This window comes from Crocodylus siamensis, chromosome 4 (assembly GCF_052110815.1).
Source record: "Crocodylus siamensis isolate JL-2025a chromosome 4, ASM5211081v1, whole genome shotgun sequence".
NCBI classification, from domain to species: domain Eukaryota; kingdom Metazoa; phylum Chordata; order Crocodylia; family Crocodylidae; genus Crocodylus; species Crocodylus siamensis.
In genome coordinates, this window is record NC_143398.1 from 71,890,634 (window position 1) to 71,912,908 (window position 22,275).

General features: G+C 41.9%; 1 protein-coding gene across 1 annotated transcript; it reads right to left on the minus strand.

The window, feature by feature from the left end:
* Positions 1–1,441: 1,441 nt before the first annotated feature.
* CCDC107 (coiled-coil domain containing 107) lies at positions 1,442–22,244 on the minus strand. Its single transcript, XM_090042554.1, has 6 exons — positions 22,091–22,244; positions 13,331–13,536; positions 9,027–9,093; positions 5,011–5,101; positions 3,149–3,258; positions 1,442–2,055 (listed from the first exon to the last, which is right to left on the minus strand). The coding sequence occupies exons 1-6, from the start codon at positions 22,212–22,214 to the stop codon at positions 1,775–1,777; spliced, it is 879 nt and encodes a 292-aa protein (XP_089898680.1). The 5' UTR covers positions 22,215–22,244; the 3' UTR covers positions 1,442–1,774.
* Positions 22,245–22,275: the final 31 nt, after the last annotated feature.

The window sequence follows — 22,275 nt, forward strand, 5'->3', positions numbered from 1 at the left end:
ACCCATCCACTACCACCCTCTGGGTGCGGCCCTCCAACCAGTTAGCGACCCATTTGACTGTGTGGGCATCGACACCACAGTCTCCCAGCTTTTTGATGAGGACAGGGTGAGAGACAGTGTCGAAAGCCTTCCGGAAGTCCAGAAAGACTACATCCACAGCAACCCCTGCGTCTAATGATTTGGTGACCTGATCGTAAAAGGCCACCAGGTTGGTCTGACAAGACCTGCCACTGATGAACCCATGTTGGTTGCCCCTGAGCATGCATTCCCCTGCAAGGCCCTCCTGGATGTGTGCCAGGATAATTTTTTCAAAGAGCTTACCCAGGATTGAGGTAAGACTAACTGGCCTATAATTTCCCGGGTCCTCTTTTTTTCCCTTTTTGAAGATAGGGACCACATTGGCCCTCTTCCAGTCCTCCGGCACCTCACCAGAGTACCACGAGTGCTCATAGAGCCGCGCCAGGGGTCCCGCAATGACCTCGGCCAGTTCCTGTAAAACCCTAGGGTGAAGATCGTCCGGACCAGTGGACTTGAACACGTCCAGCCTCTCCAGAAGTACCCTAACTCCTTGCTAACCCCTGGCCCAGGCGTGTCTATCCCGGGGCCCGAGGGGGGCCCAGCAGGGAGGTGGCTGAACTGGTCCCTACTTAGGAAGACAGAGGCAAAGAAATCGTTAAATATGTTAGCTTTGTCATCTGGCATGACGACTAAGTTAATACTAGTTTAATACATGAAGCTGAACTGTGTTTACAAGTACAAGTATTCTTTAGTTTGACAGAAATGAAAAACAGAATCTTTAATTTATAGATTAAATGCTCAGCCATCTGTTTAGCAAAAAGTTATTGCCTCAGCTTTTACTTTACATTAAGCCAACTGGTATCTCTGCCTCAGATAACCATTCCTGTCAGACTTCAGTTACATAGCTTATTGGTGCACATCTAGTTCCTTAAATTTTCTTTCTAATGGGTAACCTGATAAACTGTTATACAGCGACTGCATTCTACCATTGGGATGACTACACTTCAGCAGTAGTAGAAAAAGCTTTCCCATCTTTATTTTGTAGCAATTTACATTTGTATAGTGTATGATTTGCTTCTTGGTTAAAAAAAAAAAAAAGAACTTAAACTCTATTGGACTTGTTTTGGCAAATGGATTTAGCTGTGACCTGAGATTTGAAGATAAATCATTTTTCCTGATATTATTTGCCATTTTTTAAATGAGAGAAAGATTAAAAAAAACCAAAAAACCAAAAACCACAGCCTGAAAAATAGGGTTTATTGAACTAAAGCTAATTTTAACTATAAACTCGTGTAAATTCCCTTCAGCACCTAAACTCTATGCAGAGATTATGTGAACTCCTCAATTTCTGTGGAATAAACACTAGAAATTGACATTGACGCACTAAGCTAAGATTACTGTGAGTAAAAATAACCATTATGAATTATCCATTACTCTTAGTTTTAATTATAAGACATCTTGAGGCTTTCCTAAAAAACATCATATGCAATTTCAGTGCATTATATACAGATAATACAGAAATATTTTCTATAGGAAAAATAAATAAGAAAAATATGTAAACATCCTGGGTGAAATTCTATTCCCACTAAAATCAGTGGCAATACTTCCAGAGCCTTTGATGGAGCCAAGATTTCACCCCAATTTTAAAAGAATATATTACAGTGACATGAGATTTTTTGTTTCAGAACATTTTAAAAGTGCATACAAGGTTGTGCAACAACTCATAAAACATTCAAATGTTATATAAATGTGTTTTTCATTCATATCTGTTGCGTCTCCTCAATATGGTCTCTTCTGGTTCCAACACATCTTTATTTATGATATCTTGAACTTCTACTACATCTGATTTGATGAGCTGACTAACTGTTAATTTGTTACCACATAATTCAGGCTCTTCCATTCCGTAACTATCATCAGTATCTTCAAGTAGATCTTTATTATTACAATCTTCATTGTCATCTACTTCTTCCTCTTGAAGGTGTTCACCAAATGAATTAATAAGATCTTCAAGTTTCTCATTACATGTGTGATTGTCACCTTAGTTTTCAAAAAAAAAAAAAAAAAGCAAAGAATTAAGAATAATGATATGGTTCCAAGTTTGACAAAAATAATTAAAAAAAAAAAAAAAAAAATCAAAACAAACCTTATTTACCCAAATCCAAGACAACCCTGAATTTAAGATGACCCTCCAATAATTAGATTCTAGACATGGAAAGTTTGTAAATATTAGTGTTCCATGTCTAGGATCTAATTGTAGGAGGTTTGTTTTAAATTCATCCCACCCCCACTGCTGAACTCAGGAAAAGCAGTGGCAGGGATGTAGGTAGTAAGAATGCAGTGGGGCAGGCAGTGGCAGGGGGCAGATGGTGGGCTAGCAGTGAAAGGGCAAGCAGTGGGGGGCAGTCAAGTAGCCTGAGTCCTGCTGCCAATCCCTTGCACCACTGTACCCTCTTTGTGCCTGCCCAGGGCCCAGCCAGAGCTGTCACCACTGCTACTGGGCCAGGCTCGGTCCAAAGCAAGCACATGTACCATGTCCAGGACAGAGCAGAGACAAAGCCTGCCTTTACCACAGCAGGAGTAAGCAGTGGTGGGGGGAGGAAGGATTGCAGGCAGCAGCTTTGGCTCCAGTGCCAGAGCCAGAGCTGAAAAAGCTTCCTGCCCTTGCACCCTCATACTTGATTCTAAGATGAGAAGGTTTTCCCACTCATCTTAGAATCAAGCAAATGCAGTATTTATTTTCTTCTTCCATCAATGACTTTTGACTATGGCACTAACAACCTACAGGACAACACATTCAAGAAAACCTTACTAAGAAAGCAGCAGAGGATTTTCACTCAATTCCAATGGAAAATGTCCCACCACTCTTTAAGGTTAAATTATGCAATGTATCAAACTTCTAATATGGCACATCACAAGCAAGAAAAACGGCTACTCCAACTACTGGCAAACAAATAAAATTTAAAAAATACTCGAACCAAACTGAAAGTAAAGGGACCTTACTGAACCTAGGACCGAATAACATTGAATTGATTAATAGCTATTTAATAATAGCTCATTTACACATTCTAAAAGGATTAAACTGATTTTACTACAATAAGGATCTATGACATTGATCAGAAACAAAGAGTACCTTTTAGCTTCATTTCTGATTTATCCAGTCCACTTTCTTTCATCAACTGTCTAATAGACCGGAGTTGTGTCATTATTTCATCTTTCTGTTCACAAGCCAAAGCATTTACACTGAAAAAGAGGGAAAAAAAAAAAACCAGACAAGCAGTTGAAATACATCTGAGCTACTACTGGAAGCAAGTGTTTAACAAAACTGTACTACATATTTACATAAAACATGACAATTTTTTTAGGTGCATCACTAAGAACAAAAAAACTATATTATTCTACCAATGTCGAAAGAATTTAGGGGAACATTAGAGCTAGGATAAAGAGCATTCATGTCAGTATCTTCTCTGCTCAATGAAAAGACTGCCTGTTGTAAATTTGTTAATTAAATTTGTAATTATTTCAACATACACTGAAATTCAGCATTACACTGAGTATTATTAAAGACTGAAATACTACATTAAGAATGTGTGTTTTAATCTTAAAAATACAGATCTCATGAAAGATGTCAACTATACACATCTGTATTCCTCTATACCAGTGTTCTCAACAAGGGTTCGCAAGGGGGAGGGCGGCAGAGGCTGAAATCCTTTCAAGGGCGTATAGGGTGCCATGCAATGTTAGCATTGTTAAGTGTGCAAATACTGTTCACAAGATAAACCCAGAAATTTCAAAAAGGAATCCATGGTGTTTAAAACATTCTGACCTCCTGTAGTCTGAGTTCTTAGCTACAAAGGAATTGATCTACACTGGTAGGCAACCCCCGGCATGGGTGCCAAAGCATGACACACAAAAGCATTTTGCTTGATATGTATGCCTTGGGGCGGGTGGCAGGAAAAGGGCCAACGATGTGTTGCCACAAGGACCGGATCCCTTGCAGCTCCCCCACTGTCTGCCCTGGCACACCAACACCTTACAGGTCAAGGCTGCAGGTGTATTTGGCACTCTGCCCAAAAATGTTGTCAACCCCTGCTATACTAAGTTTCTGTAGTCAAAAAGCAAGTGAAAATTAAGAGCCAGCATTTCCCAAGGGGTCCCCCAAATCTAAAAAGGTTGAGAATCACTGCAAGTTTGGGCAGAAATGTTACATGTATTCATGGGCACCTAAATCAAGTCAGCTTATTCCATAAAAGATAACTGATAACTACTTTGTTTATTTGGAGAAGCACCATATTCTGGGGGTCAGCAACCACTCTACCTGGCTTGCAAAGCTAAAGCTTCAATCATATTCCAGTGGGGGAGGGACTCATCTGTGTGATAGCTGGGTTGTGGGAAGAAGCACCCACTGCTAGGCAGTGGGGACAAGGTCAGAAAGGCCAGCCCAACTTGGAAGAAGCTGGATAATTTTGGCCTGCTGCCAAGCCCAGCCATATTCAACAACCATTTGTAACCTCAGTAGATTCTGCCTTTTTTTCCTGGTGAAATACCACCCTGTCTCTCAGACTGTATTCATTTTTCCTCCAGTTGGGTGTTCCTATAATTTAGGAGATATTCTACACTAAAGTTATTTGAGAAATCAGTAATTTCATTTTGGACTTTTAAGTTTTTTCAGAGCTGATGTCAAAACCTGTTCTGTCTTACTAGGGTTTTGAAAGATGGAACTCTCATAACTTATCCTATTTAAAATATCATCCCATAATCATTTTACTTCCATTTGTCATAAGAACAAAGGAGTCATCTGTAAAAATGCATGCATCTGTAGAACTAGCTATTGTCTGTACAGTGCTATTATGTAAGTGCTTAGTTACAAAGAGATTCCTACATACCCTTCTCCTGACATACATAATAATCTGTTGACACGCTTCTAAATTCCCAGAAATTTAGAAGCGGATTAGTATAATTTTAAGAGGCTTCTCTTATCCTAGAATTACTTACCAGTTCGACAGTGGGTCCAACTGAGTCAGTAAAGAATTTAACATTTTTTCTGTCTGTGCTAGATGCTGCTCCAATTCCAAAAGCTGATGCTCTAGAAGAGAGAGACTGGCATATTAGAAATTAGTGTGCACTTAAGGACCTCAGCAAAGGAATAAAAAGAAATTACATTTTGAGAGAGACAGATCAAACATCTATATAAAACTCTGGAATGACTGCATGTAGGATACAGTGTTCATCTCTTGGTATCACATTAACAGGAACAGAAAAGGGACTGCAGAGTTTAGAAAAAGTACTTTTTATTATTAACTAGGGGTGCAGATAGACATAACACTTGAACTATTGCAAGAATGTCACAATTGGAAATTGGTTCACAGTTTTCCTGGGTCAAAAGTGTCCACACATACACTGCTAAGGGGTCTAAGTAGAATGATCACCTTTTAGGTACTGCAATGCCATCAAACAGCCACAAGGAGTTGATAGTGACTACCCAGTCCAACTGCAGTTCTCAGTTTCCCTTTTCCACTAATATCGAGTACAGTAAACACCAGTTGCTGAATTTTACTGAAATGTGTGATGGTACTGTGACTGGAAGTGCTGGGATTCACAGGGGAGCTCTCTGCTAACTTTTGAAGAGACAGTGAATTTCTTTCCATTAATTGGGAATTAAGTCCTTGGGCAGCCCTCAAGAACCCCTAACCCCTAGGTGCACAAGAGTAGGGGTCTAGGAATGCACTCCTCTGCAACTGGCCATGATGCAGGACACCTTGGTTAACTGCCACTAACAGAAAATTGACCAGGTGTTTAAAAGCAGCAGAGTACTGTCCCCTAGGCCCCTCGTCCGGGACACTCGTCAGGTGCAGACAACAAAAGTTGCAGCAGTAGCGTTCTGGTTGTATTCCAGAGGAAACATCTGCAGTGTAGGTGTTAGGGTTTGTTGCCAGCCTTGGTCATTTTTAAGGGGGCCTAGGCCAAGCTGCAGAAATGTTGCTAAGGAAAAGGCCCCAAAGCCTGTTTTTGAGTGACCATAATATGAACCTTTGCAGATGTGACAACTAGGTTGGTCAGAAAAGTAAGTGAAGCCATCCACATGTTTAGCTAAACCAGTAATGAGATGCAATGAAACAAAGCACACGGTCTGCAAAGAGAAATTATAAGGGAAGATCATACATTAAGTAATTCAAATACACTATACTATAGCTTTATGTTAAAATATTAGTAGTAGTGGTTAATGAAACCAAATAGATTAGATGTTATTTGGCTACATCTTGTTAAGATGCCTAAATAATTTGTATAAAGAAGAGCATAAACCAAGGTAAGGAAGAAACAGGCCAGTGCTGCAGAGCATTCCACAATGGGGGAGGAAAGGAGATAAAAAACCCCTCTCTTTTACTGTCCCAAGGATATAAATCCCAACTAACTGATGCCTTCCAAGTCCACAAGAGATCTGGTTCTGTTCAGTTCCAAATGATTTCAGTGAAACAAAGAAATATAAATGAAACTAAATCACAGCCACTCCTTAGCATATTAGAACTAGCCAGCCATAAGTACTGGGTATAGGCTGCAGGGAAATTTGGGGAATTCAGCCAATTCAAGAAGACCTGCTGCCAATCTGCTTGACACCCTCCTCCCACCTCTCGAATCTACCTAGCCAGTATAAGAGAAAATCTGTGTTGTGCTGTCATGGGCAGCTAAACAGACTTTGGAATAAATGTTTGGTTTTATGTTTTAAAGTGCCAGAAAATAAAAGGTTGGCCTGTAGACCTATTTTTGCCTCTTTTTATCAGTATCCTACCCACAACATTACCTATAAATCAGGTAACAGGTGATGAGGTTGAGGAGCAGGATGCAGTAGGATGCGTGGAAGACCAAAATGACACAAGTCACAGAAACCTTGGTGTCCGCACATAACACTGAACTGATTCACAGTGAACTAGTGCAGTATAATATTTGATTATGCTTTTAAAATGGGTCAAGAGGTCTAAACTTTTCTAAGCTGACTTGTGCATCTGGGGCATTTATACACGTGCTCTGGGAATGGGTGGGAGTATTTTAATTAGAGCTGCTCTGAGAACCCCTTTAATTAAAGCACCTGAAGTATGTCGCGTGTCAACATTCCTGCACTTCAAAATGGTGGCAGGGACACTTTATCTAAAGTTCATCAAGTGATCCGATTAAACCAATCTGAGCATTATGTCTGTTGGCACCCTAGAAGTTTTGACTATGTAGTACACACATGATTTGAGTAAACATGACAGAAAGGGCACATTGCTGCAGGCTAGTAACATGAAGGAAAAGACTATGTTTAGTAAACAGAAAGAAGTGTAACTAGAAGCAACAAGGGAAAATCATGACTACAAAGGAAATACTTCATAACAATGGCATTACTAGTCTCTGTAGTAGTTCTTTAAAGGCAGGTGGAAGATGCTCCAATACTTGGTATGTTTAAATTAGGCTGGACATGACACCTGAAAACAGGTTGTTGGAAACAACTTTGCATTTGTTTGAAACAGAAGATGAATCTACTGGTCTTTTCTATGTCCCTGGTTATTAGACCAAATTGTTACTGTGCTCTTCAGGTAGTGTGATTAGCCTACTGTAGTGGTTCTCAAGGCATCCCTCAATACTTTTTGGTAACTGAATAGCACCACATGTCAAAAACTAATTTGTAAGTTACAGCAGGGGTCAGCAATGTTTTTGGGCAGAGGGCCAAAAACACCTGCAATCTTGACTTGTAAGATGCTGGTGTGCCTAGGGCAGAAGGTCAGGGAGCCATGAGGTGTATGGATCCTTGTTGTGGCAATGTAGCCCTGGCCCCTTTTCTGCTGTCCACCCTGAGCCACAAGTGCCAAACAAAAATCCGAGTGCCACACTCTGACACCTGTGCCATGGTTGCCTACCCCTGCCTTACAGTGATTACCTCCTTTCAGAGGGCCACATATTGGGGGTGGGGAGTCAGCCAAGCAGGAACAAGCCCAAGCCTACACTTATCTGCTTAGCTTATTTGCTTACCTCCTCGCAACTTATCTCCTCACATCTCAAGGCACCCCAGGGTGTCACAGAACCCTGTCTGAGAATCCCTGGCCTAAGGTTTCCTCTACTTAAAAGAGGTATCTTGTTTATTCCCTTCTGCTTCCAGGCAGTCTGAGCCCCCCAAAAGCAGGTTTTAATACACCTTTAAAAACGCACTTATTTCATCAGACAGCATTCAAGAAACCAAGAATGCTGAGATTTTGATTAGGGAATATCATGTTGGGGAAGTTTCAGTTGTATATTAGGAAAAAACACTTTCACTAGGTGGGTTGTGAGGCACTGGAACAAGTTACTTAAGGAGGTGGTGGAATCTCCATCTTCGGAGGGTTTTAAGGCCAAGCTCGACAAAGACCTGGCTGGAATGATCTAGTTGGGGATGGTTCTGCTTTAAGCAAGGGGTAGGACTAGACGATTTCCTGAGGTCCCTTCCAACTCTAATTTTCTATGATTCAAAGGGGCCTTATCAGTTGACGAGGGCAAATGCCTTGGTCAGGTCAATAAAGGCAGTATAGAGGGGTCTCTTGCTTCCCTATATTTTTTTGGATTTGTTGGAATGAGAAGAGTGCATCTATGGTGGGCCTACTAGCCCTGAAGCCATATGGTGACTCAGGGTAAACACAGTCAGTAAGGACTGAAAGTCTTCGAGCACCACTTCAGTGATGATCTTTCCAAAAATGCTTAGTAGTGAAATATCACGATTGCAGCAACTGTAACAACTGTCTCCTTTATTCTTGTACAGTGATTATACTGACATCTTGCATAACTTGTGGCACTGTCCCTACTGTCCAACAGTAAATAAGAAGCTTGTATAAATGGGGGCAAAGCACAGGTTTCCTGCACTTGATCTTACACTTGTTAATATTTTTAAAGCATTTTAGTAAATTTAAAAATGGGTTCTTGTGCTGTAAAAAATATTAGTGAAAGCCCATCTTATTTCAGAAGGAAAACTATGCATTTTAATATACATATTCTGATAAATGCCTTGCCTGTTTCTTTTGCCTTATCTTCTATAGTCTCATCTTTCCGAGATGAACTTTCTTCTTGAGATTTCATCTATAAAAAATGAAATAATATTAAGTGCTAACAGAATAACACTACAGTGGAGTCGCATCTTGCACAGGACTTAGGTTCTAAAGCCAGTGCATAAGGCGAAACTCACGTATAGTCAAAGTTACCCTTGGGCTTGCCCAGTGGCACAGTCTGCTCCCTTCCACATCCAGTGGTACAGTCCCTCCTTCCCACCCAGGGCAGCCTGCACCGAACTCCCGCCCGGTCAACGTGCACAGCTTCCCAGCAGGGCTGCTCCCAATGTAGCTGCTTGGCCCCATGCACAGCGCTGTGGGGGGCAGCTGCAGGCTGAATCCAAACAATTGGCACTCCGGGGCATACGCGTATGATGAATTCGTGTATGTTAAATGCACATACAATGCAACTCCACTATATTTCAGGAAATGCATTTAAAAGCCTTGTTAAAGCTATGTTAATAATTGTAGCCACTATCTACTTTTCACTCACGCATGACCATATCCCACCCCCCACAATACTGCAAACTAAGTCAAGTGTAGCCATTTGTGTGCCCAAAAAATGACATTTTAGTATCTAGGAATAATGTCTATGATCACTATCCAAATCACTCTCTCTCTTCCTCATTTTTTTGTAATCTTAGTAAGAGTACCCATTTCAGAATCAGACAAATTATTACTTGACCTTAGCCAAAACCAAGCCAAGCGTAATATAAATGGATATCTGGAACTTAGGCTCAAAATGTTAGCTATTTTCACATATGGTTCACCTTAAATACATTGTTCAGATGCACAGAAATCACACTGACTTGTAATGTTTCAAAGTGTCACATTGTACACTAAAGGGAGTCTGTACTGGATAATCTAGTCACACTTAACAAATACTGCATAAGAGTTTTATCATAAAAGATAATGCAATCATGACAATACCTATGGAATTGTCAAGTTAATCAACCTGGATTTGATTTAAAAGATCCATTATATACAATTCCTTGCTTAATTTACAACTTATACCCTTGCTTAAATTTACACTTATTCATAAAAACCTTTAGATGTAACCACCTAAAACAGGGGTTGGCAACCTATGGCCTGTAGGCCCAGCCACCTGAGCTTCCCAGGCTGAATTTTCTCTCGGCTGTGGTATGGCATCAGCTAAGTCCCAGTGTTGTCCATCTTGGACCCAAGATGGTTCATTCCAGCCCACTGCTAAAAAAATGTTGCTGACTGCTGGCCTAGTGGCAGATTAAGATCCAGCTTCTGAAAACACTAATCTATGTTAACCCCCACTACAGCTACAGTAAATTAATACAGCCGTATATTTTGGTAAAAAGATAATGGAAGGGAAAAGAAATTCCGAATAGATTTTAAAAAGCTTGGAAGCTGAAGAACAATAGCATATACACTGATAGACCATACAAGCACTGGAAATTAAGAAATTTAATTTTGTATGAAATAAGGAAAACTTGCTTGATACGGCTTTTCAGAACCTAAAATATTCTCTCAAAAGAAACAGAAGGCCAATCGCTTCCAAGACAAGAAGAGGTCATTTGCCTTTTCTAAGCATGCCCCTAGTTGCAACCTTTTCTCTTCAACCACACAGATTAATCTCTTGTAATACAAGCCCTCAATCTGGCTCTTTACTAATGCAATCTCTTCCTCTAGGCTCTGACAAATGTATAAAAACTTAAGATTGGAAGGGGCCTCTTGGGTCAGTGTCTAGTCCTCTCCGATTGCAGGATATTAACAATGCATGTCATGCAATCCCTTCGTTCAGTTAATAAAGCTTCCTCTTAAATGTTTTTTTGTATTCTCTATTCTTATCACAAGGCTGTTCCAGATGCTTAGTGCTCTGATGGCTGGAAGCTCTCTCCCAATTTGGAATCTAAGTTATTCATTTTTATATCCATATGTTCTTGCGCTAAGTTTGTCCAGTAGCTAAAGACAGTTCTTCCCCATCCCTGTATTTACTTCTACATCATATTTAAAGAAAATAATTTTGTCTTCTTCCTAACTAAACAAGCCAAGGTCATTTAGTCTCCTCTTAAAATATAGGGTGTAATTTCCCCTTATTGGATAAACTTTTCTGCATTTGTTCCAGTTTGAATACTTATTTCTTGAACAGGGGTGACCAGCCCATAATTATCTAGGTTATTTTTTTTAGAAGGGCTGAGGGAAGAGGCACTACATCTGCTATTCTCCAAACATATGATACCACCACCTAATTGATACCTTAAACATATTAAGTAAGAATGCATTCACATTTATTTTCAAAAGCATGCATTAAAAATACTGGCTACAGGACCTGCGATTTCATGCGCCAGTTCTTTCAGAACTCTGGGATGGAGATTATCCAGTTCCACATGACTCAAAATTTTACTTATACCTCAGTATTTATAATTTCCATTTCTATACCCTCGCCCCCAAGAACCATCCCGTCATTTCCCCTAACAGCCAATATCATATTAGAAATTAAAATAAATTACCCACTTAACTTTGAGGCCATATGTACATTACCTTTAATCTTTACTCTGTCCTAACTACAGAGTAACCACACTTCTCTCCTGTTCTCATTTTATAAAAACCTTTTGATATTCATTTTAATATCTATTGAAAGGTTTAACCTATCTGCTGGCAATTATCACTTCACCCCCAAAATCCTTGACCTCCTAAGACACTACACTGCCTTCCTTGCTGATCAATTTTTTTCCCTACAGTCCTCACGGGCTGTCTACTAACTCTTTATATGCATGCATATCATATAAAGCTGCATTTTGGAATGTAGTTTTGAATAAAAGCTACAAAACCTAACTATAATTAGTATATCAAGCAAGGGGTAGTAAAGAGTTCCAAACCTGATGAATAAGATGAATAAGCACTTATACAGGGATAGTTATAGTTAGGTTTTACAGCTGATTTCACCAACTAGTTCTCTTCACTTTCAAAATCTGCTCTTTTGAAGTTAAGAACCTTTGTCACCCATCTACTTTTGTTTATCTTGCCATTTCATTTAAACCAATTCTACTCAAAAGCACTCAATCCAAGTTCTTTCCTATGGCCAGCTGCTCTATAAGCACTAGTTACCAAATACCATCATCTGAGTTCTTGTTGGCTCAGTAGCTGAAGACATCTATAAACTATTGTTATTATTAACACTGTTCTCTAATCTAAAAATAGGAAGTTAAAACTTCCCATAACATCACAATTTCCAGTAGCATTTCTGTTTAATGACATTATGAGGATTTTAAACCAAATATCCAGTTCTAACTTTGGAAATTTGTTGCTGTTTCTAGACTACCACAGCCCAACAGAACCTCTTCTACAAGCATTTGCTAAAGTAATACTACTTTACAATCTGTTTGGGTCAGTATTATGACAACATGAATAAAAAGTCGATCACACGATTCACGTACAATGTTACCCTGTTGCCTTTACGGACATCTTTATCATTCCGGAACCGTACATATGCTTCAATCCCAGCCCGTGTCACCTGTGCATCAAAATTTACCAACAGGCACGTTATGTCCTTTCCCCTGTTACTTCTCATACATGTAAATTGCTTCCTGTAGATAATCAAAAGGTTGCCTCTCTGTCCTCCTTGTACCACTCCTCTGTCACAATGCCTAAAACAAGCCTCAGTGGTTTGACAGCTTATGCTGTGATGGCTGCTTTTCAAGGTCTAATTTGTAACCCTGTGCTCCATTTGTTTCATATTTAGATCATAAACTATTTGGGATGGGGGACTGTCTTTTTGTTCTGTGATTGGACAGTACCTAAAACATTGAGGTCCTCCTTCCATGACTAGGACTCTTTTTTTTTTTTTTAAATCACAAAAAACAAAAAAACCCCAAACATCAGGTTCTCTCCACATTTTACTAGAAAATTTCTTTTCTTAATATTAACAACACTCACTGTGCATTTTCCTTGATGGAACTCATTATTGCTGCTGCATAACTTATAGGAAAGAAATACAACACAATATCACTCTAACCTTATTGTTAAAGATAAACTGCATAAGTAATCTTCTCCCCACTCAGATTTACCCTGAGGAGCAAGGAAGTGTGCAATGAGAAACAGTCAGTCCTCTCTCTCCGTTTCATGCACACAATACACATTATTTTTTACTTCACAGTTCAACATTGACAGCACACTGGACAAAAGAGAAAGTCTGTTTTGAATAACATGGATGGACACAGAAGCAAAAAGATGACCTGTTGGACCTTTGCCATCCTTCCTTCTGTGAATAAGATACTTAATATGAAAGTACTTACCTTTACAAATTTATATGCTGCAAACATCCCCACACCAATAGCATACAAGGGCATAAGAGTAAAAGCTATATCTTTGCCATTTCCTCTAGTTCTCTCGCTCTTCATTTCCTTTCCCATTGCATTCCTCATCTGCTGAAAGCTCTGGTGTGTTTTACTTTCAGAACTTCCTGGGTTCACATGAGATGGATGACTACCCTCAGGACCACCTGCAAAATTGAATATTTCAAGGGAAGACAAAAAGGTTTGAGCTTTGTAATTCATTTCACAACAGAAGTGAGCTGAAATTTTTCTTCCCTGAAGGATGATCCTGGGTCATCATACCATTAGTATAGTATCAACTACCATTATACAACTGTTTATTCTGAACTCATACTACATACAATTACAAGTAACACTCTTCATGAATACATAGTTAAATCTGTACATTATAATTAGCATATCAAGATCCTCTTTTCCTCAACTGCTACAATAAAGAGTGCAGTACAGATTACACAGTGGGTGTTTTTCTTACTAAAAGAAATAAATAATTCAGCAGTCATTGCAAACTGTAGTAAAGTTAAATATAATCAGTAATATATTTTGATCTTGAAATTTAGCAATCTAGTACTTAACTTTTAAATGTGCTGTAACTGGTCTTCAGTATTGACATCAAACTCTCCAATTTTTTCCCAACAGAGAAAGCCAAGTTAACTATTTTCTACCCTGAGAAACAAGCAAATAACATTTCCCCAACTAAGCAAGAGACTTCCACTAAAAAAGCCAACCTAGCCTGCATGCAATTGGGTTTAACTATAGGTGCAATAAAATTTCAAATGCCCTCTACATATGCAGGAGTGCCATAATTCAGCAAGTTAAATATTTAGATTTTAAAAAATCAAGTTTAGTATTGTACATATACAGTACATAGGTTGCAAACACCTGACTCTCTTTTCTATAAAAATTATGCATTTTAAATTAAGCAGACATGAAAGTAGGGACCATAACTTGATCTCCACCTCCCCCCATTCCCTTTCAGAAGGTAGCTAACAAATAAGCTAAAGAACTACGCACATTTCATTTTTCTCTAACTCAAATGTTTAGGTGTTCCCCATAAAGTAAAAGTTTTTACAGGAAAAAATGAAGAGCCCCTGCCTCAGCATAACCTACATCCCCTATAGTATAACAAACTAGCCCCACACCTTTCCCAACTGTGGCCTGACCAGTGTTGCACAGAGGGGGAGGATCACCTCCTTAGACCTGCTCATGATGCATCTGTGGATGCATGACAAGGTGTGGTTAAGCCTTACTGTGTCCTCGCATTGGTGGCCCACGTTCATCTTGGAATCAATAGCGACCCCAAAATCCTTTTCTACCTCTGTGCTAACGAGAAGGGAGTTCCCAGCCTGTAGGTATGATGCCGGTTCTTCCTCAAGTGCAGTACCTTGCACTTCTCAGTATTGAAACCCATCCTATTCTCATCTGCCCACCCTTGTAACCTGTCCAGGTCTCGCTGTAGCCTGTTCCTCCCTTCTAGCGTGCCCACTTCTCCCCACATCTTAGTGTTATCTGCGAATTTGAACAAGGTGCTTTTCACCCCCTTGTCCAAGTTACTGATGAAGATGTTGAACAGTGTGGGTCCGAGAACTGAGCCCTGGGGAACCCCACTGCCCACATCCCTCCAGGTTGAAAATGACCCATCCATCACCACTTTCTGGGTGCGGCCCTTGAGCCAATCAGTGACCCATTTGACTGTGTAGGCATCGACACCACAGTCACCTAATTTTTTAATGAGAATGGGGTGGGAGACAGTGTCGAAGGCCTTCCTAAAGTCTAGAAAGACTATGTCCACCGTGACACCTGCGTCCAAGGATTTTGTGACCTGGTCATAGAAGGCCACCAGGTTGATCTGACAGGACCTGCCTCTAATGAACCCATGTTGGTTGCCCCTAAGCATAATCTCCCCTGCTAGTCCCTCACAGATGTGCTCCTGGATAATTTTCTCAAACAGCTTCCCCACAACAAAGGTAAGACTAACAGGCCTATCATTTCCTGGGTCCTCTTTCCTCCCTTTTTTGAAAATGGGGACCACACTGGCCCTTTTCCAGTCCTCTGGCACCTCACCAGGGCACTACGAGTGCTTGTAAAGCTGTGCCAGGGGTCCCACAACGACATCTGCCAATTCCCTCAGCACCCTGGGGTGGAGATCATCTGGACCTGCTGATTTTAACACATCCAGTCGCACCAGAAGTTCCTTGACTAGGTCCTCACTGACCCTAGGCCTGGCTGTGCCTCTCCTGGGTCCCTCCATCTGTCCTGAGTTATGTGGGCCTCAGCCACTTAGGTCACTTTGTGTGGAACGTGAAGCTTATTGTACTCTTTGTCCCAGAACTCAGCACAACTGAAACAAGTTTATAGTTTAATACTGCCTTACAAACCAAAGACTTATTAGGTTCCATGGTTTTACTTTTATGGCAAAAAACAGCAGAATTCACCAAGCTTGCTAAGTGGAATTCAAGCCTGCAACAAAAACAGACATTGAATCTTAGCTTTAGTCATACACAAAGAAGAATATGGATTTTCTCAGGCAGAAGAGTGGTTTTGCTACCTTCTTTAAAGATAGGAAGCAAAGATGGGTCTATGGGCAAGAAGAGCCTAAACCATAATATTTTGCTACTCTAAAAAGATTTTTAATGAAAATAATCTTAAAATGGTATTTGGAATAATTTTCAAATAAAAGTTATCAGACCTTGAATAGTAAACTGAAATTTGAGTTAAGATTAGCATCAGATCTTCAGTGGAGTTGCATAACAACCCCTTCAAGCTCTTTCATTTTTAAGGCGTTCGTAGTATCAGAAATCTGATTGTTTCCACTCATCCACTGGAACCCAAAACAGAGCAGATAGCTCTACAAAGATATTATGGCTATACCTACAGTTGGAAATGCATGCCCTGGTATTCGCTTCCAGGACTGCCTCTCTCTGTCACATTCATCTGTCATTGGCTTAAATGCAGACAAGTGTACTCTGTGAACAAGAGGATCAAGTCCCTCAGGGGCCTTTGGGGTACAGAAATTAGGAGCTGCTCTCTGACTTTCGGGTTTAGGTATGAACTATGTGCTGAGAGGTTTAGACTGCACCAGTTCTGGATAAGTATGGAAGCAGAATTGTAAATGCTCATAGAGCTTTCAGGTGAAATAGGGAAGTTCTTGGTGAGGTTAGGGAGCTGCTGGGCAGGAGGCTCCTGTTTCTGTTTTATTTGTTTCATTTTACAAATTTTAACTGCAATTTTGGATACTGGTGTCTTAAATCTTTTCTAAGTTCTTCAATTTGATATTGTTCTGGGCCCCCCAGAAGATAGTTGGAACTAACCTGGTTCACTCAGCATGTGACCTGCTTGAATTTCTATTCTGAGGCAAGGGTGTAGGTTATAGCTGAGTTAGTCTAAGGACATGGGAAGAAAGGTTGCTTGGGTAAATCCAGTATCTTTTACTAGACTTTTACTGGCCAGAAACAGCACAAACCATCTGCAGATGCTCCCTCAGCCCAATGAATGGTGTTTGTGCCCAAAAACTCGCAAAGAAGAATTTTCCCAACTATATGAGTTGGTCTAATAAAGATATTAGATTTACCCAAAGAACCTTGTCTGCCTATGAGGAAATAATCTCTCCCTGTATATTGCAGAGAGTACTTTGGTCTGGGTTTCAGATTAGAGTCAGAGAACCAGACAGTTAAGAGTGTGATGCTGCCACAGAGCCAGGTAGCTTTCAGATCTCTTTCCAAATCTTCTGCTTGTCAAATAAAGCAATTTGACAAAATAAGATAGTTGTGTGCATTATTTGTATAAAAAATAATATTACCAAGTGACTGTAACAAAGAACATTAGTAAGCCAATACAGTAAAATTTTACTCAACAAATTAAGAAGAAATGTATCAATTTGATTGTTACAAAGTAGTGATAAAGTAGAAGTTAAAATGAAGTCTCAGTAAATGAGAAGACTCAAAATTAAGTTACTGATACAAGTAGTAATCACATTAAGTTAAAGAAACTGATCCCAAAAGCAATTACTTTCTTTAGTCCCATCTTTAAGCAGCAGCCAGGGTTCTGCATAATTCACTGGCTAGGTCAGTGCAGTATAACATACAGGTACGCAAGTGTCCTTCACTTAAGTATCTATCTTTCTGGTATCTCCTACCACATATTTTTAGTTTTAGGGATCCTTACAACACATGGTGATTGTTATATGGGACCAGATTTAGCTGGTCTAATGTATGCAGTCTCAAGGGGCTGCAGGCTGACTGGACTGGCTAAACCCATGATTCAAATCTCATCTCTTATTCTTCTGACTGGCCTGCCTAAGCAAAGGAAGAACATTTAGCTTTGGCTGATGTGGTGACCTGAGAGAGAAAGAACTGCCTCTCTTTCACAGGGTCTAGGGTTCATTTTCCATTTGCTCTGCCTTTGCAATTGCCAGGATGATTAAATTAAACCTAACTGTTTGGGATTATCGGCATGAACCAATCCTCTTGCATACACAATCTTTAAAGTATGAACGAAAGTAGAAAGTTCTTTCAGCAAAATTACCCTAGATTTGGCAAATATCAGCAAGGTTCATTACAAATCAGGTGTTTCTTAATGCAAAAACAGCATAAAGAAAATTTGTTACAGGCCTCTGACAGAAAGGTGTTTTTCTTTTGTTTTATCTTCCAGCTGGGCCAAGGACTATAACAAGTTTTTTTCTGAATCTGGATTTTATAAAAATAAGCCAAAGCCAGCAGGTTCACCCCATGGCGAGTCCTTCAATACCCTTACCAATTTTAAAAGATTCTGGAATTTTTTGCAACAAAAACTGATAAATCAATGTGATCCTACAACTTGCAGAAGCAAACAAAACAAAACTTGTTTTTGATTTGAACAATGAACATTTTCTGAGGCTGAACTCAAATTTGGGCCCATTTTCCCCACATCACACTAGAGATCATTCTACTAAAGCCCAATGACGTCCATTCACATATCTTTATTTCTAAAGTCTGTTAGGCAACTATATAAAGTGTGATGCCTCCATTTACTAGACACTGTCTTCAGAGAAGGCCTCCATATCAGATTCCCATTTTGGGAGAGCTGCCCTTCTACCACAGTTTAAGCACTCTCCTGCAACCAAAAAGACACATGCTTGTCAGTCTCCAACAGTGCGATCCATGTGGATAGTCATTAGAAAGGAAAGAACCTTGCATTAACTACTGTTTTTGATTGTCATATGGTTTCCATGACTCCTTTAAGACTTTGTAACAGTGAAAGAACTAGGAGCACTGAAACTTTCACACCCTTGGGGTCATTCACCACCCAGTCAATATTGCTGGCTAAAAATATCTATTCTCGAGTGAGTGCGTTAAAAATAGCAGAATCCATATGGACAATAAAGCTGACAACCAGTTATTCAAGATACTCTAGCATTTTTAAAAGGAAATTGAAAGCTGGTAGCTTGATCAAAAGCTCTTATTTTTGTTCACAGGCATACACAAGGCCACCCTTTCTCCACCTTGTCTGCACAGACAGTTTTGTTTGAAGAAGAGACGCAGGTCTCCTGCTCCATCATTTCGTGTTGAAGACACAAGTTTTTATTTTGTCACGCAGTTCTAACATTCCCATTCCTCTCATGTATTCCCACTGTAAACAATCACAAACTCTTTCTCTGTTTTGTAAGAAAATAACTTTTGTACCATCTGACAGGGGTTTAACATTCCCCTTCAGGCACTAAGCAGGAAAGCTGATAGGCCAGTACCATCTGATAATGGTTAAACATTCACCAGGAGACCATCTTAATCCCTAGTTTTTCCACCTCAACTTGGAAAATTACTATAAAATGAAAGTAGCAGGAGCCACAGAGTTTCCATGAGACCTATGCAGATTAAGTCAGAATCAAAGCTCCAAAAATGAAACAATTAATGAATTAGTTAAATTATCTTTCAGATAATGTGTCACTGTTTGGTTATTTCCTGTTTATTAGAGTAACGTACAGAAACCTGAGACTCACTACAAAGGAAGTATAAAAACATAATGAGGCAATCCTTGCCGCAAAGAGGCTATTTATAAAATAAATTAATTTGTATGCTAAACAGGAACAGTACTAAAATGCTAAATTGTACATAAAGACTTACACATTGCACCACTGCTCACATGTGGTCAGTTATCTATATAAACATAATGGCCTTGCCCCAGATTCATAAATGAATCACTGGAAATCAGAACTACTTTGTTTACTAAGCATCTTTTACTACTCAGCCTTCTACTGAAAGTATTTATAAACCATGACTGTAAGGCTGCCTCAGAAAAGTAACTTGTTCTCATTAGCTGCCCCTGTGGTAGGCTACTTGTGTTTAGAGACTTCCAGCTAGATCCTTGGCTGTCACATATCCACCCAGCTTCATGCCCATTCACAACCTACAACCCAATGGCTACACACAGATGCTGTCCTTGAAACAGGTTCAGCTGGGCTGGGACATGTCCTGGCACAGCTGATCCACTTCAGTGACGTCTACATATGTTGCCCAGACCTGGCACCCTTACGTGATGAGCCCTGCTACTTCTAGGGCTTCAAAGGCCTCATTCTTCAGAGTTGGTAGAGTTGGAAGGGACCTGAGCAGGTCATCAAGTCCGACCCCCTGCCATGGGCAGGAAAGAATGCTGGGGTCAAACAACCCCGGTAAGGTGTCTACCTAGCCTCCTTTTAAAAACACCCAAGGTAGGAGCAAACACCACGTCCCTTGGAAGTTGGTTCCAGATCCTAGTCACCCTGACTGTGAAGTACTGCCTCCTGATATCTAGCCTGAATCTACTCTCCGTCAACTTATGACCATTATTCCTTGTTACTCCCAGTAGTGCTCAGAGGAACAGGGACTCTCCCAGTGCCTGCTGGTCTCCCTTGCCCTGTTTACAGATGGCCACCAGATCCCCTCTCAGCCTTCTTTTGTGGGGGCTGAACAGGTTCAGGTCTCATAGCCTCTCCTCAGAGGGCCTGCCCTGAAACCCCCTGATCATGCAAGTGGCCTTCCTCTGGACCCTCTCAATGCTATCCACATCCCTCCTGAAGTGCCGTGCTCAGAACTGGATGCGGTACTCCAACTGCAGCCTGACAATGTCACATAGAGGGGCAGGATCACCTCCTTGGACATGCTCATAATGCATCTGTGGATATATGACAAGGTGCACTTAGCCTTCCTGACTGCATCCCCACATTGGCGGCCCACGTTCATCTTGGAATCAATGACTCCAAGATCCTTTTCTGCCTCTGTGCTGACAAGAGAGTTCCCCAGCCTGTAGGTATGCTGCTGGTTCTTCCTCCCTAGGTGCAGTACCTTGCACTTGTCAATATTGAATCCCATCTTGTTCACATCCGCCCACCCCTGTAACCTGTCCAGATCCAATTGCAGTCTGTCCCTCCATTCTAGCATGCCCACTTCTCCCCACATCTTAGTGTCATCCATGAATTTGAACAGGTGTTTTTCACCCCCTCGTCCAAGTCGCTGATGAAGATGTTGAACAGTGTGGGCCCGAGGACCAAACCCTGGGGGACCCCACTGCCCACATCCCTCCAGGTCATTCTCTCTGACAGCAGCCCTGAGCACTGTGCCCCAATACCAGGCACAAACCAGGGAGCCTGCAGGGGTGTGCTCAGGGCATGCCTATGCAGGCTCCACTCTCTGTGCCTGCAGACACGCACCCCAGAACCCTCCCTGCAGGATCTGGCCCCTCCACACCTGCAGCTGCATGCCCCAGAGCTTCCCCCTGCAACCCAGCTTCCCTGCTCAGTACCTGCAGAGGAGTTTCTGGGGCGTGAGTCTGCCAGCACACATCAAGGAAGCCCATGAGGCTCCCCACTCTGCACCTGCACACATGGACCAGGTGCCTTGAACTGCTGTCACACAGGATCATGACCCCAAACACCGGTGGGGTGGGGGGTGCTCAGTGCAAGCAGCCCCAGACCTCCCACCATCGGCAAAACAGACATCTGTAGAGAAAAAGGCAGCACATAATGCTGCAGCAAATTGTCACGGCTCTGATTCTGGGCACTGGGGACAGGTCCCAGGTGAGCAGGTACCTCTGTTTGGCAATGGGGACCTAGCTCTTCCACCAATGACCTTGCCCCAAGGCCCATTTCCTACCCAGCGCCTGCCTGAGCCCAGGAGCCAGCCCAGCACCTCCTGGCTAGGGTTGCCAACTGTCTGAATAGGCCAGCATGCCCCTGACAATGCAAATGTGCCCACATGCTTCTGTGTATCATTTACTGTTTACAGTGCATAGACACTGTGCCTCAGGAAGGCAAACGCACATGACTATTACATTTTAAAAACCCACTGGACTGCTGTATAAAACCAGATTCAACCTTCAACGTTTATTTCAATGAAGCCCTATCCTTTATGTCCAGAGTGAGTCTCAGCGGTCTCCTAGAGATTCATACCGAGACCCTGAAGGCTCCAGGGCAGTCCTGGCAGGCTGGCACCCCCACTCCCCGCCCCCGCGCACTCCCCTGCGCCCCGCTCAGCTCCGACCGACCCTGCCAGGAGGGACCGCAGCGCCACCCTCCTGCCCCTCCTCCACTCGCCTTCCGGGCAGCGCTCTCCGGCTCCCGTGAGCCTCCCTCCCGCCGCGGGTCACTCGTCCCAAGGCCCCAGCGACGCGTCCCACCGCGAGGGGGACGTAGCTGAGGACCCAGCCCCGCGCGCCAGGCCGCTCCCCGGGCTCGGCGCAGGGACAGACGAGGCCGCCTGCCCGGCAGCTCCGTACCTGGGCGCGACTGAGAGGGGCCGGCGCGGCGCGCCCGCCCGCCGAGCATCCGGGGCATCGCCACGAAGGCGCAAAGCACCAGCGCCAACGACACCAGCGCCTGCTGCCGCACCGAGAGCGCCATGTCCGGACGCCTGGGTCTGCTACCGCTAGAGGCTGCGCAGTGCGGCCAGGGATAGGCCCCG

Bases quoted from the DNA above. Each gene is read 5' to 3' on its own strand.
- CCDC107 (XM_090042554.1), bottom strand. From the start codon at position 22,214: ATGGCGCTCTCGGTGCGGCAGCAGGCGCTGGTGTCGTTGGCGCTGGTG. The intron at 9,094-13,330 runs GTAAGTACTTTC...CATTTTTTATAG, and splicing joins CAGCATATAAATTTGTAAAG to ATGAAATCTCAAGAAGAAAG. The intron at 3,259-5,010 runs GTAAGTAATTCT...CCTCTTTTTCAG, and splicing joins TTGGACCCACTGTCGAACTG to TGTAAATGCTTTGGCTTGTG.